Consider the following 23,143-nt stretch of genomic DNA (forward strand, 5'->3'; position numbering starts at 1 on the left):
TGAGTGAGGTAACACAATCACAAAGGAACTCACACAATATGTACTCACTGATAAGTGGATATTAGCCCAAAACTTAGGATACCCAAGATATAAGATACTGTTTGATTCTTTCTTAGAAGGGGAAATAAAATAGATATTGGAGATGGATATAAAGAGATCATATGTAGGGAGAGCAGGGGAAAGAGAAGGGAGATTGGTGAGAGTGGGCAACTTCTAGGATGTGTCAGAGACCTAGGATGGGGAGAGACCTCAGAGAATCTAAGGGGGTGACTAGCTGAGAGTCCTAGCAGCAGAGGATATGAATCCTTAAGTGGTCATTTCCTATAGCCAGGTGGGACTCCCAGTAGAAGGATAAAGGCAGCAGCCCACCCACAAAACCTTCAACCCAAAATGTGTCCTGCCTAAAAGATGTGAAGGGACAAAGAGTAGACACTTAGGGAATGGCCAACCAATGAGTGGCCCAAATTGAAACACATACATGGGCAAAAACCAATCTCTGACACTATTGATATTCCATTAGGCTTGCAGACAGGAACAAAGCTTAACTGTCCTCTGAGAGGCTCCACCCAACAGTCAATGCAAACAGATGCAAAGACTCACACCCAAATATTAGATGGAGCTCAAGGAGTCTTATGGATTTAGGAGAAAGACTGAGGGACCTGAAAAGAACAAGGACTCCACAGGAAGACTGATACAGTCAACTCACCTGGACCTTTGGGAGCTTCCAGAGACTGAATCACTAACCAGTGAGTGACCACAGGCTGAACCTAGGCTTTCTGCACATATGTAGCTGATGAGAAGTTTGGTCTTCATGTGGGTCCCCCAGACTGCTGGGGCAGGGCCTGTTCCTGAGTCTGTTGCCTGCCAGCCTGCCCACCTGCCTGTGTTTCCTGTGTGCCTAAATGGACAGCTTTGTCTGGCCTTAGTAGGAGAGGATATGCCTAGTCCCACAGTGACCTGATGTGTGAAAGTGGGGGGTGGGGTAGGGTGGGGAAAATGGGGGTTGGGGCAGATGGGGGGTTGACACCCAGAGGAGAGCTTCACCTTCTCAAAAGAGAGGGGAGGAGGACATGGGGGTACAAGTTTTGTGAAGAGGTACTGGGAGCATAGGAAAGGCTGATATTGGGTTGTAAAGGGAATACATTTAATAAGAAAGGATAATAACTAATAATACAAACCTATTTCGTAGAACATTAGATGTACTCATCCCATAGTCCCAGAGTCGTTCCACAGCTGCAATAAAATAGTGCCTTGTTTTCTGTTGAAAACTGCGGGGACCTGGATTTATGTCCTCACTGTAAATGTCAAAATCCTCATTTGTTTCAATGGTGATGGCATCATCATAGTCAGTTGCTTCTTGTTCTGATTGAAAAGCACTAAGTTCCCTTTGATGTCGTTTCAACACTGGTGGGATTTGAGAGCATGTCCTTTGAGTCTGGCCTTGCTTTACCCAAGTGGTTTCTCTTTGGGGCCAATTTTGTTTCTCATTTGCCCCTATTGAATGATTGTTTCCATGAGGCCTCAGAGACAAAATGGTGTCCTCTTGCTTAATGGATATAATTTCTGGTGACTTCTCTTTGGATTTCCACATATCTTTTGGTACCTGTGCAGCATAATGATAATCCCAAGCATGATGATTTAGCAGTTTTGAGCGAGTCTTTTTAGAGCTCTCTGTTTTACCTTTTATACTTTCTCCATGCCTCTTTGCTTTATTCCATTTAGTAGGCCCCTGTATTTTCTGAAGAAAGACCTCTTTCATGAGATTCAAGTGTCCAGGAGTTTCATGGCTAGTTTCTATAGGTAAAATTTCTTCCTCTTGAATGGAAACTTGAGGAAGCAATTCAATTTTGCCAGATTCTTCAGGCAAAATTGGTTTCGAGAAAATAATGTTCTCATGTTTCTTATATGTGACTGAGTTTGTGTTAATTTTCCCTGGGGAGGTAAATTTTCCTTGATCTATGAACATCTTCCATGGTAGAATGGCTAAAGAAGGGTTATTTATTTTGGTTTCTTTTAAGAAATGATTGCTTTCTTGAATTCTTGAGCTTTTTGTCTTAAAGTCATAAATGTAGGATGCTTGAACATGAGAAAATTTGTTTTGGAATGGAATCCTTTTGAGATCTATTGGTGGAAATGCTGATGTTTTTACAATGTGTGAGTCAGAACTATTTGTCTGAGTGGTGCTTTTAATCACAGAAGAATCTGAGAAGGGAGATTTAATAATGAACATTTTCATTTCCTTGCTGTAGTCTATCTGTTTAATGATACACTGTGTTGAACAGTTTATGGTTTTAAGCCATTGAGTTGACAGTCTGAATTGTCCCAAAGCCCGTTTACTACGTTGAGTAGTAATATTCTTCTGGCTTGGATAGTTTTTTACCATTTCTCTGGTTTTATTTACCAAGCCTTCTGAATTTGTTTCCTTGTCCTTCCTTCTTTTAAAGAAATGCTCCATGTGAATCTGTACTGTATTTGTTGAATTGTTTATTGATGTGATGTTTTGAAGTATTGGTACATGTACTTCATATAAACTTATATTTTGTCTAGTGCCTAGTAACAATATGTCTTTCAAGAAATTCTTAGAGCCAGTTGCTTCGTGCACCTGGGGCAAAACTATTTTCTCTTTAATTAGTGCTTCCTTCTCTATCTCTTCCTGAATATTTTTTTCTTGATTGTGCCTACGAATTTCATGTACCTTAGACAAAGTGGTAAGAAATATGCTCATATTATGTGGAAAAGCCATGTCTTTAAGTCCTATGTTCTTTGTAAATCCATCCTGTTCTACTATGACTTTATTTTTCTCTGACAAGAAACTTTGATTTTTTACATACTTTTTAAACATTAAATATACTAATTGCTTTGGACTATGTTCTTGCTCAGAGTTCAAGGAATTATTTCCATTGGTCCTTTTAAACCACTTTGCAGATTCTGACAAGAACAGCATCTTGGAAAATGGCATGATTGTATTCTCTTCATCTTGTGGAACAGGATCTTCATCTTTTTTATGAAATATGTCTTTATTTTTTGTTGAGGTAGTTCTATTTAGCATATGGTTTAGTCTCAAATACGTAGAATTTTTGTCTAAAAGTGTTCCATCATGAATCAAAGCTGTTACTTCTTGAATCTCACTATTGACCTTTAATATGGCATCTTGCAAGTCTGTTGTACTATTCTCAATTGATGTTGGGCTCTCAGTGTGTAGTTTTTCATTATTTGTTGAATGATTATATGTTTTGTTTGTTTTCATTAAGGAGACATTGTCTTTGAATAAAGTATTATCTTTGGCCAATAAAGCAATTCCATGAAACCTCTTCTCTCTGAGTAATCTATCATTCTCCATTGATAATATATTATCTCTTAAAGGTACATGAGACCCCACAAGGGAATATGCTTTCTTACCAAATGCAGTAGTACTTAATTTAGTACTAGAGTGAACTGGCATATCTGGAAATCCTGAAGAATCTGTCTTTTCAAAAGTTGCTTTCAAATTGTCTGACAGAATTGTTGTGGTCATTAGATTACTTGGCAAACTAGAAAGTTGCAAACCAAGTTTCTTCCACTTTACTTCTATAGTTGTCTCCAAACTTTTATTGGATCTTAACTGGAGGCCGGGCTGAGGAGTAAATACTATTTTCTCACTGTGATGGGATTCTGGCCTGAGTTGGGTCACTTTAGATGGGCCTTCATTGCTGTCTATTGCATTGGGTGAATGATCATCATGAATAGCCTCATAGATGGCTTCTTGGCCATCTGATAAAAATAAGCCATGTGGAGTAGGATGACTCTGTCCCAAGAGCATTAACATGTCACTAGCCGAGACACTCTGTACTTTAAGCATCTCTGCTATCTCTCCAAACTGAGGCTCAATCTTCTCCATATCATTTTTTGGAATTGTGGTATCTTTGAAATTCTTTTTCCTTGTATTAGGATGATTTGGATTCTGGAAGAAGCTTCTGGGATCAATGACATTGTTCTCATTCACCAACTGTGTTGGAATATCTTCATATATTTCTTCATAATAATCACTAGTGCTCTTGTCACAACTAGAAACTTTCAGCAATGCTGTCATACCTCTCTTCCGAAAGTCTGAATTATGACAACCCAAGACCCATAGACCTGAAAATGAGAAAGAACAAAACTCTGGTTACTCATAACCCAGGTTCTAAATAAGTTTTGTATTGGAGGTTCTCTCCTACTTCTAGACAAATGAAGAAAAGTTAGTCAAGCCTGTCATGTCATAGGTTATTTTGTTGAATCTTCAACATATATTCACCAATGTTAGGTAAAAGTCATTATTACATTGCTGCTACTGTGCTATGCATGTTGCTGATCACAAAAAAGGAAGATTGAGGGACACTGAAGAGAGCTCAATTTGCCTAATGACCTCAATGCAATCCTTAGAATCCATTTACTAGAAGGAAAGAAATGAGTCTTGCAGTTGTCCTTTAACCTCTACACTTGTGCTATAGCATATTTGCTGACACGGATACATACTCACGACAAAGTAATGAACATAATAAAAATATTTAGAATGTCCAATGATGTAACATGTATATATTTACTTCTAATGTGGATATTCTCAAAGAAGGGGTATAGAACTTTTGCCAATAAAATAGTGGAGGTCTGAGCAGTTACAGAAACCATGAATAAGGTTTTAATCCTGCGGTGGAGAAAAGTACCAAACTGATAATTAAGCATAAGTCTAGTTAGGAACATTCAGACTATAATAACATTATGCTTACACTGTATGTTGTGAGTTCGTGTGCATGCCATTCTGTATGTTTTTCGGTCAGAGAACAATATTGGATGTCAATGCCTTGCCTCCTACCTTGGTTGAGACAGGGTCTTTCTGTTTGCCTTTTCATATGCCAGGATAGATGGTCTACAACTTCTGAAGATTCTCCTGTCTTCGATTTCCACCTTCCTGTAGGAGCTCTAGGATTATTGACATACACTACTATGCCTGGCTTTTTCCATGGGTTTCATCTGGTGATCTATGTGACAAGTACTTTACTAGTTAATCTATCTCCCTGGTCAAAAGTATCTCATTTTTGTTTGGTTGTTTTGTTCTTTGTTGTTGTTTTGTTTGTTTTTGAGACAGGGATTCTGTCTTAGGGTTTCCATTGCTGTGAAGAGACACTATGTCCAAGGCAACTCTTAAAAAGGACAACATTTAATTAGGGGTAGCTTACAGGTTCAGAGGTTTAGTCCATTATCACCTTAGCAGGAAGCATGGCCATGTCCAGGCAGGCATGGTGCTGGACGAGCTGAGAGGTCTAAAGCTTGATCAAAAGGCAAACAGGAAAAGACTGTTTCCCAGGCAGCTAGGAGGAGGGTCTCAAAGCCCACCCCCACAGTGACACACTTCCTCCCATAAGGCCAAGCCTATTCCAAGGCCATTCCTCCTAATAATGCCACTCCTAGTTCAAGCATATTAACATCACCACCTTCTACTTCCTGGCCCCTGAAGTGGAAACTTAAGGATTCTTTTGAAAGTCAGTTGTGTTAGAAGGTGTTTTGCTGGAGCAAACACATGAAGGAGTGTTTTCCTAAAGTGGCCACAGGCAGACTCGTGAAGGAACGTTTCACTGAAGCAGACACAGGAGGAAACATGTTCTGCTAAAACAAGCACGTAAAAGGACACATGATGAAGGATTCTTTGCTAACAACACACATGTAATTGGTCCATCTTACATTGCATAGGTGAACTCCATTTGTTGGAATGGCATAGAGAGAAATGGACAAAAAATTTTGGGTGGTGTGCTGCAGGTTCTTGTAGCTTCTATGGACTCAGGCTGATTGCCAGAGTGATGTCAGCTGAGACAGATGCACATATAGAGTGGCAAGATGCATGTTGAGGTAAGATACGTGGAGGACGCTGATGTTTGGAGGGTATAAATAGGACTCACCAGACAGTGACAGAGGCTGAGCTAGTCTTGCTTACAGAGCTAGCTGTGCAACTCTTGTGGGTCTTGTGCCTTCGCTGACCTTGCTGATGTTCGGTTATCTTCGCTGATCTTCCCTCCGAGAAGTATAGCTGAGAACTTCTGATGTTCCTCCAAGTTTCTCCTGCTTACTTGTGCAGCGGCTGAGGCCCGGCTGTCTCTGCTAGGTTGTGCCATGGCTGCTGATTCCTGTTTGCTATCCTGACTCTAATGAACTAGACTGCTGGTGTTTGCGAGTGGATTGAGCTGCCACTGCTAACCCATAAACTGAACTGCTGATTTCTAGACAATACAGATGGGAGTTACTCCAAAGAACCTTTCTAAACAAGTCCACTTCTCCTGTATCCTTTCTCTGTTACTACCTCTAGTGGGTGGTGGGCTAAAAGGGAAGATAAAGCATTTAAGAACCATCATTAAAAATAGGGGCGTGAAAAAAAATAAAGTTATAGGCCTGCATAACCTTCTTCAAACACATGACTCTATACCTAGCCGTAGCATAATGCAAAAATACATTTTGTCCAACTTCAAAAGTACCTATAGTCTACCAAAATACCAACAAAGTTTAAAAGTACAAAGTTCAAATCCTCTTCTGAGACTCATGCAATCACTAACTGTAATCCTCTGTACAATCAAAATCAAAAGGTAGGTCACATGCTTTCAACATCATAGGACATACACTACCATTAGAAAATACCATACTGTGGAAATACTAGACCAAAGCAAGACCAAAAACCAGCTGGGCAAACTCCAAATCCTATACCTCCAAGTCTAATGTCCAATTCCTTTCATCTTTGTTGACTGCAACACAATACTTTCCCTTGGGATGGTTCCAATACCTGTTAGCAAATTTCCTCAGCAGGTATCCTATGGCTCTGGCATCTCAAATATCTGGGTCTCTAAGGCATCTTCAACTTTACAGTTTCTTGTTCCAATGTCTAGGATCCACACATGACCTTCCAGTCTCCTCCAAAAGGCTTGGGTCACTTCTCCAGCTCTGCCCTCTGTAGCACTTTCAGGGTCTGGTTGATTGCTGCTGCTAATTTTGGTGGTCATCCCATGGTACCAACATCTTCAATATGCTGGGGTATTCTGCTGCACCTGGGCCTCACCAATAGTCTTCTAGGTTCTCTTAATAGTGCCAGGTTTCAAATTCTTTGCATGACACCTTCAGTCCTAGGCCATCAACTGCAATTAAGGCTGCAACTTTACCCATGGTCTTCCATGGCCTCTCACCATGCCAAGCCTCAACTGCTCTCCATGACCCCATCGTGCCTTCAAAACCAGTTCCACCTGGGTGACTCTTTCCCATTACCATGTACAGCTGTAGCAGGAGGTACAACCTTGGCTATCTCTAGAACACAGCTTCTTTGTTCTCTCATAAAACACTTCCCAGAAGATGTCACCTTAATGATCCTGGTCTCTTCTTAATCACTGCTAATATCTAAGCTCCAGCTAACCATCATCAATTGTCACAGTAGTCCCTTCTATTTTTGACTCTAAGGCCAGAGTCACATGGCTGAAGCTGCTGAATTCTGCTTCTTGCTGGGGCTGGAACATGGCCCCTCCCCTTGTTTTATTATTATATTGTCAACACCTTTCCAATTCCTTCATGGACTAAGCCTGGCTGTCCTGCAACCTTGAACTCAGAGATCTGCTTCTCTCTCTCTCTCTCTCTCTCTCTCTCTCTCTCTCTCTCTCTCTCTCTCTCTCNCTCTCTCTCTCTCTCCCCCCCCTCTCTCTCTCTCCCTCTCTCTCTCATGAATAAAGGTGTAAACTACCATGCATACACTAAGCTTTTCATATCCACTATTCCTCAAGATCTGGATCAAAAGTCTGTGTCCTCCATCCTTGGATGTAGTTCATTCCAGATTAAAAGTACACATGAAAATAATAACCAACTAGTAATAATGTCTAACATGATATAACTATTCCTTGTTAAATGTCAAACACAAACAATAATCTTAGCTGGGTGGGATTTTTGCCTCAAAGTCACCAGTCCCTTAATCTGTTCATCTCCTTGAACACAGGATTCAGTTCCATTGCACTTCCTAAGGCTTCTAATTACTTGAACCGTACATTTTGTATTTTTCTTTTCTAAGTTTGCTACACATGATCAAAATGCTATTCATAAGAGTAAACCTCAGCACAGAGTTTAAACTTGGTTGACTTTTACGTTTTGTCAATGCAATTAATCTGGTGAATCTCTTCACCTTAGCCTCAGACAGACTCTTCAGACAAGGGCAAAAAGCAGCTACAATATTCACCAAAATATCACAAGGAGAGTCTTTAGGTCACATACTAAAATTTTTCTCCTCTGAAGCATCTAGATCTAGGACTGCATAGATCAAATCATCTTCAACACCACTATCTTCCATATTCCTATTAGGATGGCCCATTAAGTCCCACTGAAAGCATTTCATTACTCTCCAAATCTGAAGTCCAAATCCACATTTCTTCAAATAAAAACATGGTCAGATCTATCACTGCAATATTGCAAACCCTGGTATCAAATTCTGTTTTGGTTAGGGTATCCATTGCTATGAAGACACACCATGACGAAGGCAATTCATATAAAGAACAATGTTTAATTGGGGCTGGTTTACAGGTTCAGAGGTTCAGTCCATTATCATCAAGGCAGTATGCATGGCAGTCTCTATGCAGGCACGGTGCAGGAGGAGCTGAGAGTTCTACATCTTCATCTGAAGACAGAGGAGAGGACAGTCTTCCAGGCAGCTATGAGGAGGGTGTAAAAGCCCAAGTGCACAGTGACACAATTTCTCCAACAAAGCCATACCTAATCCAACAAGGCCATACCTCCTAATAGTGCCACTCCCCAGGCAAAGCATATTCAAACCACCACAATTTCTCCCTGTATACTGGCTGTCCTGGAACTCACTCTGTAGACCAGGTTTGTCTGTAATTCATAGAGATCTGCAGGTTTCTGCCTCTCACATGCTATGATTAAAGGCATTCACCACCACTGCCAGTCCAAAGTATCTATTCTTTATGCTACTGGATTAAGATATAAGAGCTAATTATAATGTTTTTCATATATATTTAGTCACATTTGCAATGAAGAAATCTGTATTATAAAAGTTCAGACAATGTTATTTAACTAAGTACAAAAGTCTCTTCCTTTTCCCCCAGTTCTTGCTCATTTTGAGACTGGCCTTTTTAAACCACTGGCTAGTCTGTAGAATAAGCTGGCCTCAAATTCAGAAATCTGCCTTCTGAATACTGGAGTGCAGGAAAGCATTAACACACCCCACATTTAACCAAAGTATTTCTGGATTAGTATTCTAAATTAATATAAAAAACTACATGTCTATAATATCAGAGAGTTGGAATATAGAGATAAGCAGTTCTCTAGAGTTCATTGACCAAATGAATTCAAGGTTCAATGAGAGACTCTGTCTCAGAAAACAAGGTGGAACTGAGAAGGATCACCTTCTCAGACATGGAAGACTTTTTCTTTGACTAAAAGGATTCTTCCAAGAGTGGTTTTATAACTATGGCCTGAAATGAGCTTTCAAACCAGAGGAGAGAGCGAGCGAGCGAGCGAGCGAGAGAGAGAGAGAGAGAGAGAGAGAGAGAGAGAGAGAATATTATATAAAATGTGAAGAAATTTTAGAAGTTAACCAAACTGGAAAACTAGAAGGGACAACAGTAACCAATAAAACAAGTAAAAAACAAATCATGATTTAAATATGCTTGGCCCAGGGAGTGACACTATTAGGAGGTATGGCCTTGCTAAAGTAGGTATGGATTTGTTGGAAGAAGTGTGTCACTGTACACTTGGGCTTTTACACCCTCCTCCTAGCTGCCTGGAAGACAGTCCTCTCCTCTGTGTCTTCAGATCAAGGTATAGAACTCTCAGCTCCTCCTGCACGGTGCCTGCCTGGAAACTGCCATGCTTACTGCCTTGATGATAATGGACTGAATCTCTGAACCTGTAAACCAGCCCCAATTAAATGTTGTTATTTATAAGAGTTGCTTTGGTCATGGGGTCTCTTCACAGCAGTAAAATCCTAACTAATAATATATATATGGAGAATAGAGACAGAATCAGGTAAAGTACTTAAAGAGCTTGACAAGTATTTCTCACAATTAATGTCACACCAAATTATATAATGAGGTAAGACATCATCACACAAAATAAACTAAGGCTTTCTGTGTGCATGTATGTACAAGTGTGTATGTCCATCTTTGTCTATTTGCCTGTCTGTCTCTCTATCTCTGTTTGTCTCTCTGAACATAATATCCAAACTACTTAAATCAGAATGAAACAATGCTTGATGGTGTCCAGATTAAGGGAAGCCAGCAAAAATGGTGTCAGTAAATGAACAGAATCAAAGATTGTTTCTCGGAAGCCTGAAGAAAACAGTATTTCAGTAGCAAAGTATTTCAGCACCAACTTCATGGTTGGTGATGAAAAATCTAAGTCAAGGTTTAGAACTTATTGGTAAAATAGATCCACTAGTACCATTTAACAAAAAGACTTAAAATTTGACTTATGTTAAATAAGAGTTTTGTTTGATTGTTTTTACAGTAAAGGCTAGTTTGAAGCTTTTATTTGTTTTTCAATGTAGAGAATTGAATCCAGGAATTTATGTGTGTTAGGCAAGCACTGTAGTACTGAACCACAATATTGAGTTGGTGCTGTTATTTTTATATTACCACTTTCTACAGTGTCTGACATATAGAAGATCCTTAATAAATATCTTAAAAGAATAAATGAAATATGTACATTTGAAAGCATATTATGCATAAGGATTATATGCAAAGGTACAGATGACAGCATTATTTACAAACATACTAATAAAACTTAGAAGAAATATCTTATGTTTATGTGTTTATGTCTTTATTGTCTGTACCACAACCAAGTTCTAAGCTCTTCGTTGTTCATTAAAATAGTTTACAATTACCAAAGCCACATATCAAAGTCACTTGATATATTTACTGTCTGCTTAAATTTGACGGATCAGGCAAAAGAACAATAAAACAATCACAGTTGTTAGTGAAAGGATAATATAAATAACTAACCTGGGTTTTCCATCGACATAAAGACAGTTTCTCCTGAGAATGGGAACAGGGTAAGTGTATCTTCATAGACCATTTTGTGTTTGAAAGTATATCCAGAGAAGAAGATAGATAAGAAGTCTGTCTGTGCTCCAACACTGAGAATGTACCAGTACGCCACCTCATGCAAACAAACTGTCAACTCCAAGCTATCAAAAACATAGCCATTGATGCCTACAAAAGCAATTGAGAATAAGTGGTATAATTTTGTTGTATCCTGGATTTGTCATTTTGGATATGATTGTTAGGATACAGTTAGAAATTAATATATACTAGGTCTATTAACTTACCACTGAGAACAGTTACCAATCAGGTAGGTGATTAATATTTAATCACCCAACTCCAATCCCAAAGTGAGGAGAGTCATATAGCATCATGTAAGAAGAGATTTGGGTCCTTTACACTTGGTCCTTTCTGTTGGGGCAGACTGCTAGCTAGTCTTCTTCCCTGAAGACACCAAATCCTGAGCCATCCCAGAAGATCCACTGCACTCAGAGTAGTTGCTAAGAACCCTCCTGAAGTCCCACAGCTGCCACTGGGAGCCCAGTAGACTCAGGACCTCCAACCCCTGCTAGCCAAATACCACTCCCCTTCTGCCATCCCAGCAGATCCACTGCACTTAGGGTTACTGACACCACAGCCTGAGACATCCCAGGAGACCTGTTCCACACAGGGCAACTGGCATCCCAGGAGATCTGCTACACACAGGGTAACTGAGCAACTGATAAGCAGCTTGCTTGCTCCTCTAAAGACAACACAGCTTGAAGGTATTGCAGGAGCTCCTTTGTATACAAGGCAATAGATACCACAGTCAGAAAATGTCTAGCAGGCTCTGTGGCATGCAGGGCAACTAACTCAACAGACTGAAAGCCTTCCTGGAGTTCTGCACACAGTGAAACAGAAATCACAGGCTGTAACCACCCCGCCCCCCCCCCCACCGTGGAACATCTTCACACAGGACAACAGCTTGACTGCTCTTCTGAAGATCCAACCATTTGAAGGCCTCCTAGGAGATCTACTGCAGCTTCTCTGCCCCTATGAAGAGCCCCTAGTTGGAAAGCCCCACAGGTGGTCTGCAACAGCCAGGGTCACAGGCCTACCAGGAGACCTGAAGCAACCCAGGCAAAAAAGGAGGCAGATACCAGACAGAGTCACCCAAACCAGCAAACACCAGAGATAACCAGACGGCGAGAGGCAAGTTCAAGACCATAACCAAAAAAAGCCAATATACATGAACATCATCAGAACCCAGTTCTCCCAACACAGCAAGCCCTGAATACACCAACAACAGGAAGCTGACCTAAAATCTTATCTCATGAAGATACTAGAGTCCTTTAAGGAAGATATAAATAAGTCACTGAAATAAGTACAGAAAAACACAGATAAATAGGTAGAAGCCCTTAGGGAGGAAACAAAAAAGTTCATTAAATAGGAAAACACAATCAAATAGGTGAAGGAAATGAATAAATGAATAAAGCAGTTCAAGGCCTAAAAGTGGAAGTAGGAACAATAAAGAAAACAAAAATGGAGGAAAACCTGGAAATGGAAAACCAAGGAAAGAGGTCAGTAATTACAGAGGTAAATATCACCAACAAAATACAAGAGATAGAAGAGAGAATATCAGGTATAGAAGATGCCATAGAATGTGGGACTGTGACAGGCACCTGATTTGGAGAACATGGCTTGTCTTTCCGTCCCTTGTAGATTTATTTATTCGGTAACCAGAGAAAGCCCCATTCAACCAAAATAGGCTGCCTAACGATGGGATCAGCTTTCTCCTAAAAAGCCTCTTCTAACCTCCCGCCAGAAGGCCATCCTGTGCTCAAGCCACAGACCTGACCAAGGACTCTCCGAGCGTAGGAACCATCCAACACCCCCATCCCCCTGCTCTCTCCTCCCTCCATCACCAGGGCCAAGTACTGCCCCAGAGCCCCTATTTTGTTCTTAGCTCTTCCACAGTATTCTGCATGGGATGCCAGAGGCTGAAAACCTGGTAATTGGGGTTACCAGGTTTTGTCCACCACCGGCCATGTGGGGTCAGTGGCTTCCCACATTCAGACATCCACCGGGAGCCACATGGAAAGCATGCACAGTCCTCCCATTGTTTGTCTGCCCAGAGCACCAAAACTCTGGCAGGACAGGGGTTCTCTCCCACTCCCCTCTTTCCTGCACACTCATGGCCTTGCAATAGAAGAGATTGACACAACTGTCAATGAAACTTCAAAACATAACAACTTCGAAACCCAAAGCATCCAGGAAATTCAGGACACAATGAAAAGACCAAATACAAGAAAATCTGGATTAAAAGAGAATGAAGATTCTCAGTTCGAAGGGCCTGAAAATGTCTTCAACAAAATCAAAGAAGAAAACTTCCCCAACCTACAGGAATAGATGGCCATAAAGGTACAAGAAGCCTATAGAACACCATATAAATGGGACCAGAAAAGAAAATCCTCTCATCACATAATAATCAAAACACTAAATGCACAGAACAAAGAATAAATATTAAAAGCTCCAAGGGAAAAGGGTCAAGTAACATAAATAGGTAGACCTATTAGAATTACACCAGACTTCTCAACAGAGATTATGAAAGCCAGAAGAGCCTGATCAGAGGTCATGCAGACTCTAAGAAAACACAAATGCCAGCCCAGGATACTATACCCAGCAAAACTCTCAATCAACATAGATGGAGAAACCAAAATTTGGTTTTCCAGGACAAAACCAAATTCAAACAGTATCTATCTATCTACCAATCCAGCCCTACAGAGGATCCTAGAAGGAAAACTCCAACACAAGGTAGGTACCTGCACCCAAGAAAGGACAAGATACTGAGCATCTCACAACAAAACCAAGAGGAGAGAACCACCGGCACATAAAGTCACCTATAAAAACAAACATATCAGGAAGCAACAGTCATCTCTCTTTATTATCTCTCAATATTAATGGACTCAACTCACCTACAAAAAGATATAAGCTAGCAGACCAGATACACAAACAAGATCCAGCATTTTGCTGCATACAAGAAACACATCTCATCAATAACAAAGACAGCCACTATCTCAAAGTAAAAGGATGGAAAAAGGTCTTCCAAGCAAATGGTTCCAAGACACAAGCTGGAGTTGAAATCCTAATATGCAATAAAATAGACTTTCAACCTAAAGTTATGAAGTGTTATGAGGAAGGACACTTCATACACATCAAAGGGAATATCCACCAAGAGAAAGTCTCAATTCTGAACATCTATGCCCCAAATGCAAGAGAACCCACATTCATGAAAGAAACTTTACTAAAGTTCAAAACACACATTCAACCCCACACAATAATAGTGGGAAACTTCAACACTTCACTCTCACCAATGAACAGGTCATTGAAACAGAAACTAAACAGAGACACAGTGAAACTAATAGAGGTTTTGAACCAAATGGATTTAACAGATATCTACAGAACATTTCACCCTAAAACAAAAGAATACACNTTCTTCTCAGCACCTCATGGTACCTTCTACAAAATCAGCCATGTAATTGGGCACAAAACAGGTCTCAACAGACACAAGAAGACTGAAATAATTCCATGCATCCTATCAGATCACCATGGACTAAAGCTGGTCTTCAATGAGAACAAAAACAACAGACAACTCAAATACCCTTGGAAACTTAACAATTCTCTACTCAATGATAACTTGGTCAGGGGAGAAATAAAAAAAATTAAAGACCTCCTGGAATTTAATGAAAATGTTGACACATCATATCCAAACCTATGGGACACAATGAAAGCAGTGCTAAGAGGAAAATTCATAGCACTAAGTGCCCTGGTAAGGAAATTTGAGAGATCTTACACTGGCAGCATAACAGAATACCTGAGAGCTCTATAACAAAATGAAGCAAACCACCCAAGAGGAGTAGAGGTAGGAAATAGTCAAACTCAGGGCAGAAAGCAACCAAATAGAAACAAAGAAATCAATACAAAGAATCAACAAAACCAAAAGATGGCTCTTTGAGAAAATCAACAAGATAGATAAAGCCTTAGCCAAACTAATTAAAGGGCCAAGAGGCAGTATCCAAATTAATAAAATCAGAAATGAAAAGGGAGACATAACAACAGAAAGGGAGGAAATTCAAAAAATCATCAGATCCTACTATAAAAGTCTATACTCAACAAAACTGGAAAGTCTAGATGAAATGGATGGTTTTCTAGACAGATACTACATACCAAANTTAAATCAAGAGCAGGTAAANTATCTAANAAGGCCCATATCACANAAAGAAATAAAAGTCACTAAAAACCTCCCAACCAAAAATGCCCAGGGCCAGATGGATTTAGTGCAGAATTCCAGCAGACCTTCAAAGAAAACCTGATACCAATTTTCCTCAAACTATTCCATAAAATAGAAACAGGAGGAATACTACCTAACTCGTTCTATGAAGCCATAATTACTCTGATACCTAAATCACACAAGGACCCATCCTAAAAAGAGGACTTCAGACCAANCTTGCTTATGAATATTGATGCAGAAATACTCAATAAAATTCTTGCAAACCAAGAACACATCAGAACAATCATTCACCATGATTAAGTAGGCTTCATCCCAGGGATGCAAGGCTAGTTCAATATACAAAAATCCATCATCTATGTAGTCCATTATATAAACCAACTAAAAAAAAAAAACACACATGATCATCCCCTTAAGTGCAGAAAAAGCATTTTACTCTCAGGAGCCATAATGGGACAAGCCAATAACTAGCAGGTGATCATCCTGAAGTGGCCTGCTTTGGATTATTATGTAATCTGCAACAGGTGTGCCCTCATTAAGCATGGCTGAGAGTCACTCATTTTAGGAAAGATTCCTGCTATTAATATGCTTTTCCTGTTATTATTAAACACCTATAACAATCAGTAAGTAATAGCACACCCCTTTGGAGCAGGTATCTGCAGATCCACAAAGATGTTTTGTCTTGTAGTGATGCTATGTAGACAAATAGATAAGTCTTAATGATGATCCTATAAGAATTCCTATATCTGTGATTATTAAGCTCCTTTATAGTGGGACTGCTATTGGATCCTTTTCTGATAATCAAAGCTGCAATGAGAACTCTGCCAGTCTCCAAAGTGTCAACAGTTAATTGCTCTTAGATGGTAACCAGACTTCCTTCTACTCAGAGCACATTCCAAGAGGTTGTAAAACAATTAAACTAACTAACTAACTAACTAACTAACTAACTAAATAAATAAATAAATAAAAATGGATCTAATGATTTATTATAGGTGTTAGGACAGAAGATAAAATATCTACTGGGTTTATCGATACAAAACTTCACTAATAACTTAGTTATGGTTTTAAACCTTCAGTGAACCTGAATAGACAAGTGATGGATGTTTAGCTAGGTAATTACTCCTAATGGATATGAATGTAAACATTCGCTGTTGTAAACTTCTATTGCCATTTATGATTTGTTTTTTTTTTGTGTGAACTTGTGATGAACTTTGTAACATGGGATCATGTATTTTGAAAGATGTATAAGTACTGAGGACAAAGATGAGGGGGATTTATAGAGGAGACTTTTTTGCCTTTCCCCACTTAGACTAGAAGTGTTTCCTTTTCTCTACGTAGATAATTTCTCCCTTTCCCTGCTTAGGATCTTTCAACTTTCCCCCTTAGAAATCTTTCATAGGAAACTTTTTACAACTTAGTAATAAACTCTATAATCACTTCTCTAAATGTCTTCTCTTCCTGTGACATGACTAGCAAGTTGAAAGTTAGAGCCCAGCTTTCCTGCTGAGATAGAACAAAGGTTGCATTGTTTAATCCTCCTCTGTTAGGCTACAGGTGTTAATGGCCTAAACCAGCAGTCTTTTACCCTCAGAAAGAGCAAGAAAATTGTTAGGAGTTTTTAGAAATTATCATCAGCATTTCAGTACAATCAGAGAGCTAGAATGCCCTGAGACCCTCAAACTTTAAAGCCATCATCAGTGTCCGACTCTGTGACTTACTTCTACCCTACTGCAGGACAGGAGTCTCCTGGCATTTCACAAAATACAGCATCCCTTCATGTTAAAAGTATTGTAGAGATTAGGAATTCAAGGCCCATACCTAAACATAATAAAGCAATTTACTGCAAACCAACAGGCAATGTCAAATTAAATGAAGACTTACTTGAAGCAATTCCACTAAAATCAGGGACAAGACAAGGATGCCCACTCTCCCCATATCTATCCAATATAGTACTCGAAGTACTAGCTAGAACAAGTAAGACAACAATAAGAAATCAAGGGGATACAAATTGGCAGAGAAGAAATAAAGGTATCACTATTTGCAGATGATATGATAGTATACATAAGCAACCCTCAAAAACTCTACCAGAGATATTCTCCAGCTAATAAGCAACTTCAGTAAAGTAGCCAGATATAAAATTAACTCAAGTAAATCAGTATCCAAGAGACAAACAGGCTGAGAAAGAAATTAGTTCCAAAGCATGGAAGAAAAGCCTCCTCTCTTTCCCTGTATCTGCCTTTTCCTCCTGGGACCTGGAAGTTCCACCTGTCCATTCTGTCCAGAAATTGGCTCTCAGCCTCTTTATTAACAACTCAAGAACCAGACCTTAGTAGTATCAGCACCTCCCTCTACACCTCACCTTTTCTGTCCAGTAAAACAAACAAACAATCAAAAAACAACAAAAACAAAAAACAACCTCTTCTCCCAGGTATAAATTGAAAAAAACCACAACAATTAAGTAAATTACAAACCATGAGGTACAAATGACATCCAGCCAATCAATTTGTGAATTAGACAAAGTACTCTACCATATTTCCTAACTGAAAGAATTATGATTTTATCTCTTGATTATGTTTAGGTTTTAGCCTGTGTTTGCCACCTGAAAACCATGTCATCCACTCTATAAACTCTCTATGTTACACAACTTGAGTTTGATTATGAGAATAAAACTAGTCTTCAACCCCATCAAAAATCTGAGAATGACTTAAACATTACCTGAGTAAACACCACCCATAGCATAGACTCATATGTTTTAACAAGCCTATGGGGGCCAGGGAATGTAATATGATGGTTTGTATCTGCCCAGCCCAAGGAGTGGCATTATTAGAGGGTGTGGCCCTGTTGGAGTAGGTGTGACTTTGAGTAGGTGTGACTTTGCTGGAACAGGTATGTCACTGTGGGTATATGGACTTTTAAGACCCTCTAGGTGCCTGGAAGCCAACATTCTACTAGCAGTCTTGAGATGAAGATATAGAACTTTCAGCAACTCCTGCAACATGACTGCCTGGATGCTGCCATGTTTCTGTCTTGATAGTGGACTGAACCTCTGAATCTGTAAGCTAGCCCCAATTAAATGTTGTCCTTATTAGGGTTGCCTTAGTCATGGTGTCTGTTCACAACAATAAAACCCTAACTAAGACAAAAGGGTTCACCAATACAACCATTTATAGAGCTGGAATTCTGGGATGGATCAGATCAGCTTGTATGTGTCTGGTGGAAATGGAGCTTTGAGGGATATCCACTCTGGATCACCTTTTTAAAAAAGCAATATACAGCATACCAACAGCCAATATCAAATTAAATGGAGAGATACTTGAAGCAATCCCACTAAAATCGGGGACAAGGATGACCACGTTCCCCATGTGTATCCAATATAGTACTTGAAGTGCTAGCTACAACAATAAGACAACAAAAAGAGATCAAGGGGATATAAATTGCCAAAGAAGAAATAAAGGTAGCACTATTTGCAGATGATATGATAGTATACATTAGCGACCTCAAAAATTCTACCAGAGAACTTCTCCAGTGGATAAACAACTTCAGGAAAATGGTTACATATAAAATTAACTCAAATAAATCACAGGGCTCCTAATGGAGGAGCTAGAGAAAGTACCCAAGGAGCTAAAGGGATCTGCAATCCTATAGGTGGAACAACATTATGAACTAACCAGTACCCCAGAGCTCTTGACTCTAGCTGCATATGTATCAAAAGATGGCCTAGTNGGCCATCACTGGAAAGAGAGGCCCATTGGACNNGCAAACTTTATATGCCCCAGTACAGGGGAATGCCGGGGAAAAAAAATGGGAATGGGTGGGTAGAAAAGTGGGGGGGAGGGTATGGGGGACTTTTGGGATAGCATTGGAAATGTAATTGAGGAAAATACATAACAAAAAAATATTAAAAATAAAAAATAATAAATCAGTAGCGTTCCTTTATACAAATGATAAACAGGCTTAGAAAGAAATTAAGGAAATAACTCCCTCAACAATAACCACAAATAATATAAAATATCTTGGGGTAACTCTAACCAAATAAGTAAAAGATCTGTATGACAACAACTTCAAGTCTCTCATGAAAGAAATCAAAGGAGATCTCAGAAAATATAGAGAGATCTTCCATGCTCATGGACTGGCAGAATTAACATGGTAAAAATGGCCATCCTATCAAGGGCAATCTATAGATTCAATGCAATCCCCATCAAAATCCCAACACAATTCTTCAAAGACATGGAATTCTTAAAAGAATAGCTGGAGGAATCACCATCCCTGACCTCAAGCTCTACAGAGCAATAATGATAATAACTGCATGGTACTGGTACAGAGACAGACAGGTTGATCCATGGAATAGAACTGAAGAACCCGAAATAAATCCACACACTTATGGACACTTGATATTTGACAAAGAAGCTAAAAATATACAATGGAAAAAAAAGAGAGCATCTTCAACAAATGGTCTAACTGACTGTTGATATGTAGAAGAATGAAATTAGAACCCGTATTTGTTACCTTGCACAAAGCTCAAGTCCAAGTGGATCAAGGACCTCAACATAAAACCTGATACACTGAGTCTAATAGAAGAGAAAGTGGGAAAGAGCCTTGAATTCATTGGCACAGGGGGAAACTTCCTAAACAGAACTTCAATGACTCACACTCTAAGATCAAGAATTAATAAGTGGAACCTCATGAAACTGGAAAGCTTCTGTAAGGCAAATGACATAGCCAATAAGACAAATTGGCAAACTACAGATTGGGAAAAAATCTTCACTAACCCCACATCAATAGAGGGCTAATATCTAAAATATATAAGGAACTCAAGAAGCTAACCATCAAAAAACCAAACAACCCAATCAAAAAATGGGGTATGGAACTAAACCGAAAATTCACAACAGAGGAATCACCTAAGAAATGTTCAAAATCTGTAGTGATCAGAGAAATGCAAATCAAAATGATCCTGAGATTCCACCTTACACTAATCATAATGGCTAAGCTCAAAACCTCAGGTGACAGCAGATGCTGGTGAGGATGTGGAGAAAGAGGAACACTCTTCCATTGGTGGTGGGATTGAAAACTGGTACAACCACTCTGGAAATCAATCTGGAGGTTCCTCAGAAAATTTGAAATTCTCCTTTTCTCTCTATCTCTCTGTCTCTGTCTTTCTCTTTTTCCTTTCTCTCATAGACACATACACACAAAATACATTATAAAATGTACCAGTTTTAAAGATTTTTAAAAATTATGTGTATGTGAATTGGGGTATGGGTGAGATGTGTGCATGAGTGCAGTTGCCAAAAGATGTCAGATCCATTGGAGCTGGAATTACAAGCAGTTCTGAGTTGCCCAACATGGGTGTTAGGACTCAGACTTGGGTACTCTGAAAGAAAAGTATACCATCTTTACTGCTGAGCAATTGTTTTCCTTAGCTTTAATTGTCAACCTGACAGAGTCATCCAAGAGAAACCTCAATTGAGTAATTGCCTAAATCAGGTTGGTTTGTGGGTGTGATAGCTATTATTGGTTGTCAACTTGACTACTTCTGAACTTAACTATAACTCAAGAGGCTGGATACACCCGTGAGGGACTTTTTCTTAAAGCAGTTATTTTAAGTAGAAAGACCCAGTTTTAGTCCAGATCAGATAAACTTTTAATCTAGCTCTTTTGCAATGGGAAGATCTACCTTTAATTTGGGCCACATCTTCTGCTGGCAGTCTACATAAGGGACATGCAAAAAGGAAGCCTTCTTGGCAAGTCCATTCTGTCACTGGCATTAGAGCCTACTTCTTTGGGATTATGGTGTATACTTAAGACCAACTGAGACATCCAGTCTTATGGACTTAATAGGTACTGGATCCTTGGAACTTCCCTTGATAGACAGCCATTGTTGAAATAGCTGGACCACAGCCTTCAAGCCATTCTAATAAATCCTCTTTATATATAATCATTTAATATGTTCTATTCATTTAGAGAATCCTAATTAATACAGTGGACATGTATGTGAGGAATTGTTTTGATTATTAATTAATGTAGGAGGGCCCACTCCACTCTAGGCATCATGATTCCTCAGGCAGGCAGTTCTAGGATGTATAAAAAATTAGGTAAGCATGAACAAGAAAGTGAGCTGCTCAGACTTTGGTAACCACTACTTTACTCTTTGTTTTTATGTATTGTGATGGCTATTCTTGGTTGTCAACTTAACTATATCTGGAACTGAAACCCCCAAATAGAGGACACAACTGTAAGGGACTTTTTGCTTACTCTGAAGTAAGAAGATCCACTTTTAATCTGAATCTTTGAAATAGAAAGACACATGCCAAAAGGTATAGATCTTTTGAGATGGGCAAAGATACACCTTTAAATCAGATCTTAAGGCTGGAAAACATAACTTTAATCTGGGTTACACTTTCTGCTGGAAAACTATGTAAGACAATGGAAGAAGGAAGGTTTTGCTTTTTGCCTGCCTTTCCTTGCTTTGCTAACACATCCATTACTTCACTGGTGTTAAAGCCTACTTCTTCTGGATTCCACCACATTCTGAAGATGAGCTGAAACATCCCAACCTTGTTGACTGAGAAACTACAAGATTATTGGAATTTCTGTTCACAGCCAGCCATTGTTGGATTAGCTGAACTGCAGCCTGTAAGTCATTGTAATAAATCTACTTTATCTATATCTATATTGATATATATCAATATCTATCTATCTATCTATCTATCTATCTATCTATCTATCTATCCTGTAACTTCTGTTACTCTAGAGAACCCTGTCTAGTACATGTGTTTCACTTTGTTTTAGATTCCATGTAACGATCTCTCTTTTGTTTTAAACAATATCTCCATTAAAATAATGTGTGTTCACTGTCTAGAGAGGTGCTTACTCTAGTATTTGAAACAAGCTGTATTAGGAAGTGGAGAAATGATGGATAGAATAATAAAATCAGAGATATCTAGTTTATATTACACTAAGGAAATAATAAAGTGCAATATTGTTAGGTGGGAAAAATATCAACAACGAAATCCTGACCAAAAGGTAACAAAGGAGAAAAAAAATATGGGTCATCTGAATTAACTACTACAAATCATCCTCTTGGCAAAATAAGCTATGTAGGCCAGGTCCCCACAGGACCCCCCACAGGATCTTAAGACCTCTGGTAAGTGGAACACAACTTCTGCTCCAACCCAATTGCTCTGGACCTGAGACTGCATTAATTAGGGAAGCAGAAAACCTGGCCTGATCAGGGTCACAAGTACCTTCCGGTCCACAGCAGCACTGGGGCACCTTGGGCACAGAGTCTGAGGACACCCCCAAGGTCCCCACAGGACTCTCCATAGGAGCTTAGGACCTCTGGTGAGTGGATCACAACTTCTGCCAGGAGGCAGGATCGAACACTAGATATCTGGGCACCATCCCTGCAAGAGGAGAGCTTGCCTGCAGAGAGTACTCTGAACACTGAAACTCAGGAGAGAGCTAGTCTCCCAGGTCTGCTGATAAAGGCTAACATAATCACCTGAGGAACAACCTCTAACCAGAGATAACTATAACAACTAACTCCAGAGATTACCAGATGGCAAAAGGCAAACATAAGAATCTTATGAACAGAAACCAATACCACTCACCATTATCAGAACGAAGCACTCCCATCCCACCCAGTCCTGGGCACCCCAACACTCCCAAAAAGATAGTTCCGATTTTAAAAGCATATCTCATAATGATGGTAGAGGATATCAAGAAGGACTTTAATGACTCACTTTAAAAATACAGGAGAGGGGCTGGTGAGATGGCTCAGTGGGTAAGAGCACCCGACTGCTCTTCCAAAGGTCCAGAGTTCAAATCCCAGCAACCACATGGTGGCTCA

General features: G+C 39.5%; 1 protein-coding gene across 1 annotated transcript in view; it reads right to left on the reverse strand.

Annotated features, from left to right (window-relative positions):
• F8 (coagulation factor VIII) overlaps positions 1 to 23,143 on the reverse strand; it is a 276,933-nt gene that overhangs the window by 75,816 nt on the left and 177,974 nt on the right. The window contains exons 13-14 of the mRNA XM_029473023.1: positions 10,989 to 11,198; positions 1,179 to 4,116 (exon numbers count right to left, since the gene is read on the reverse strand). Coding sequence (XP_029328883.1) covers positions 1,179 to 4,116; positions 10,989 to 11,198 — 3,148 coding nt within the window. The remainder of the gene's footprint in view (positions 1 to 1,178; positions 4,117 to 10,988; positions 11,199 to 23,143) is intronic.

Source organism: Mus caroli, chromosome X, assembly GCF_900094665.2.
Source record: "Mus caroli chromosome X, CAROLI_EIJ_v1.1, whole genome shotgun sequence".
In the NCBI taxonomy this organism is placed as follows: domain Eukaryota; kingdom Metazoa; phylum Chordata; class Mammalia; order Rodentia; family Muridae; genus Mus; species Mus caroli.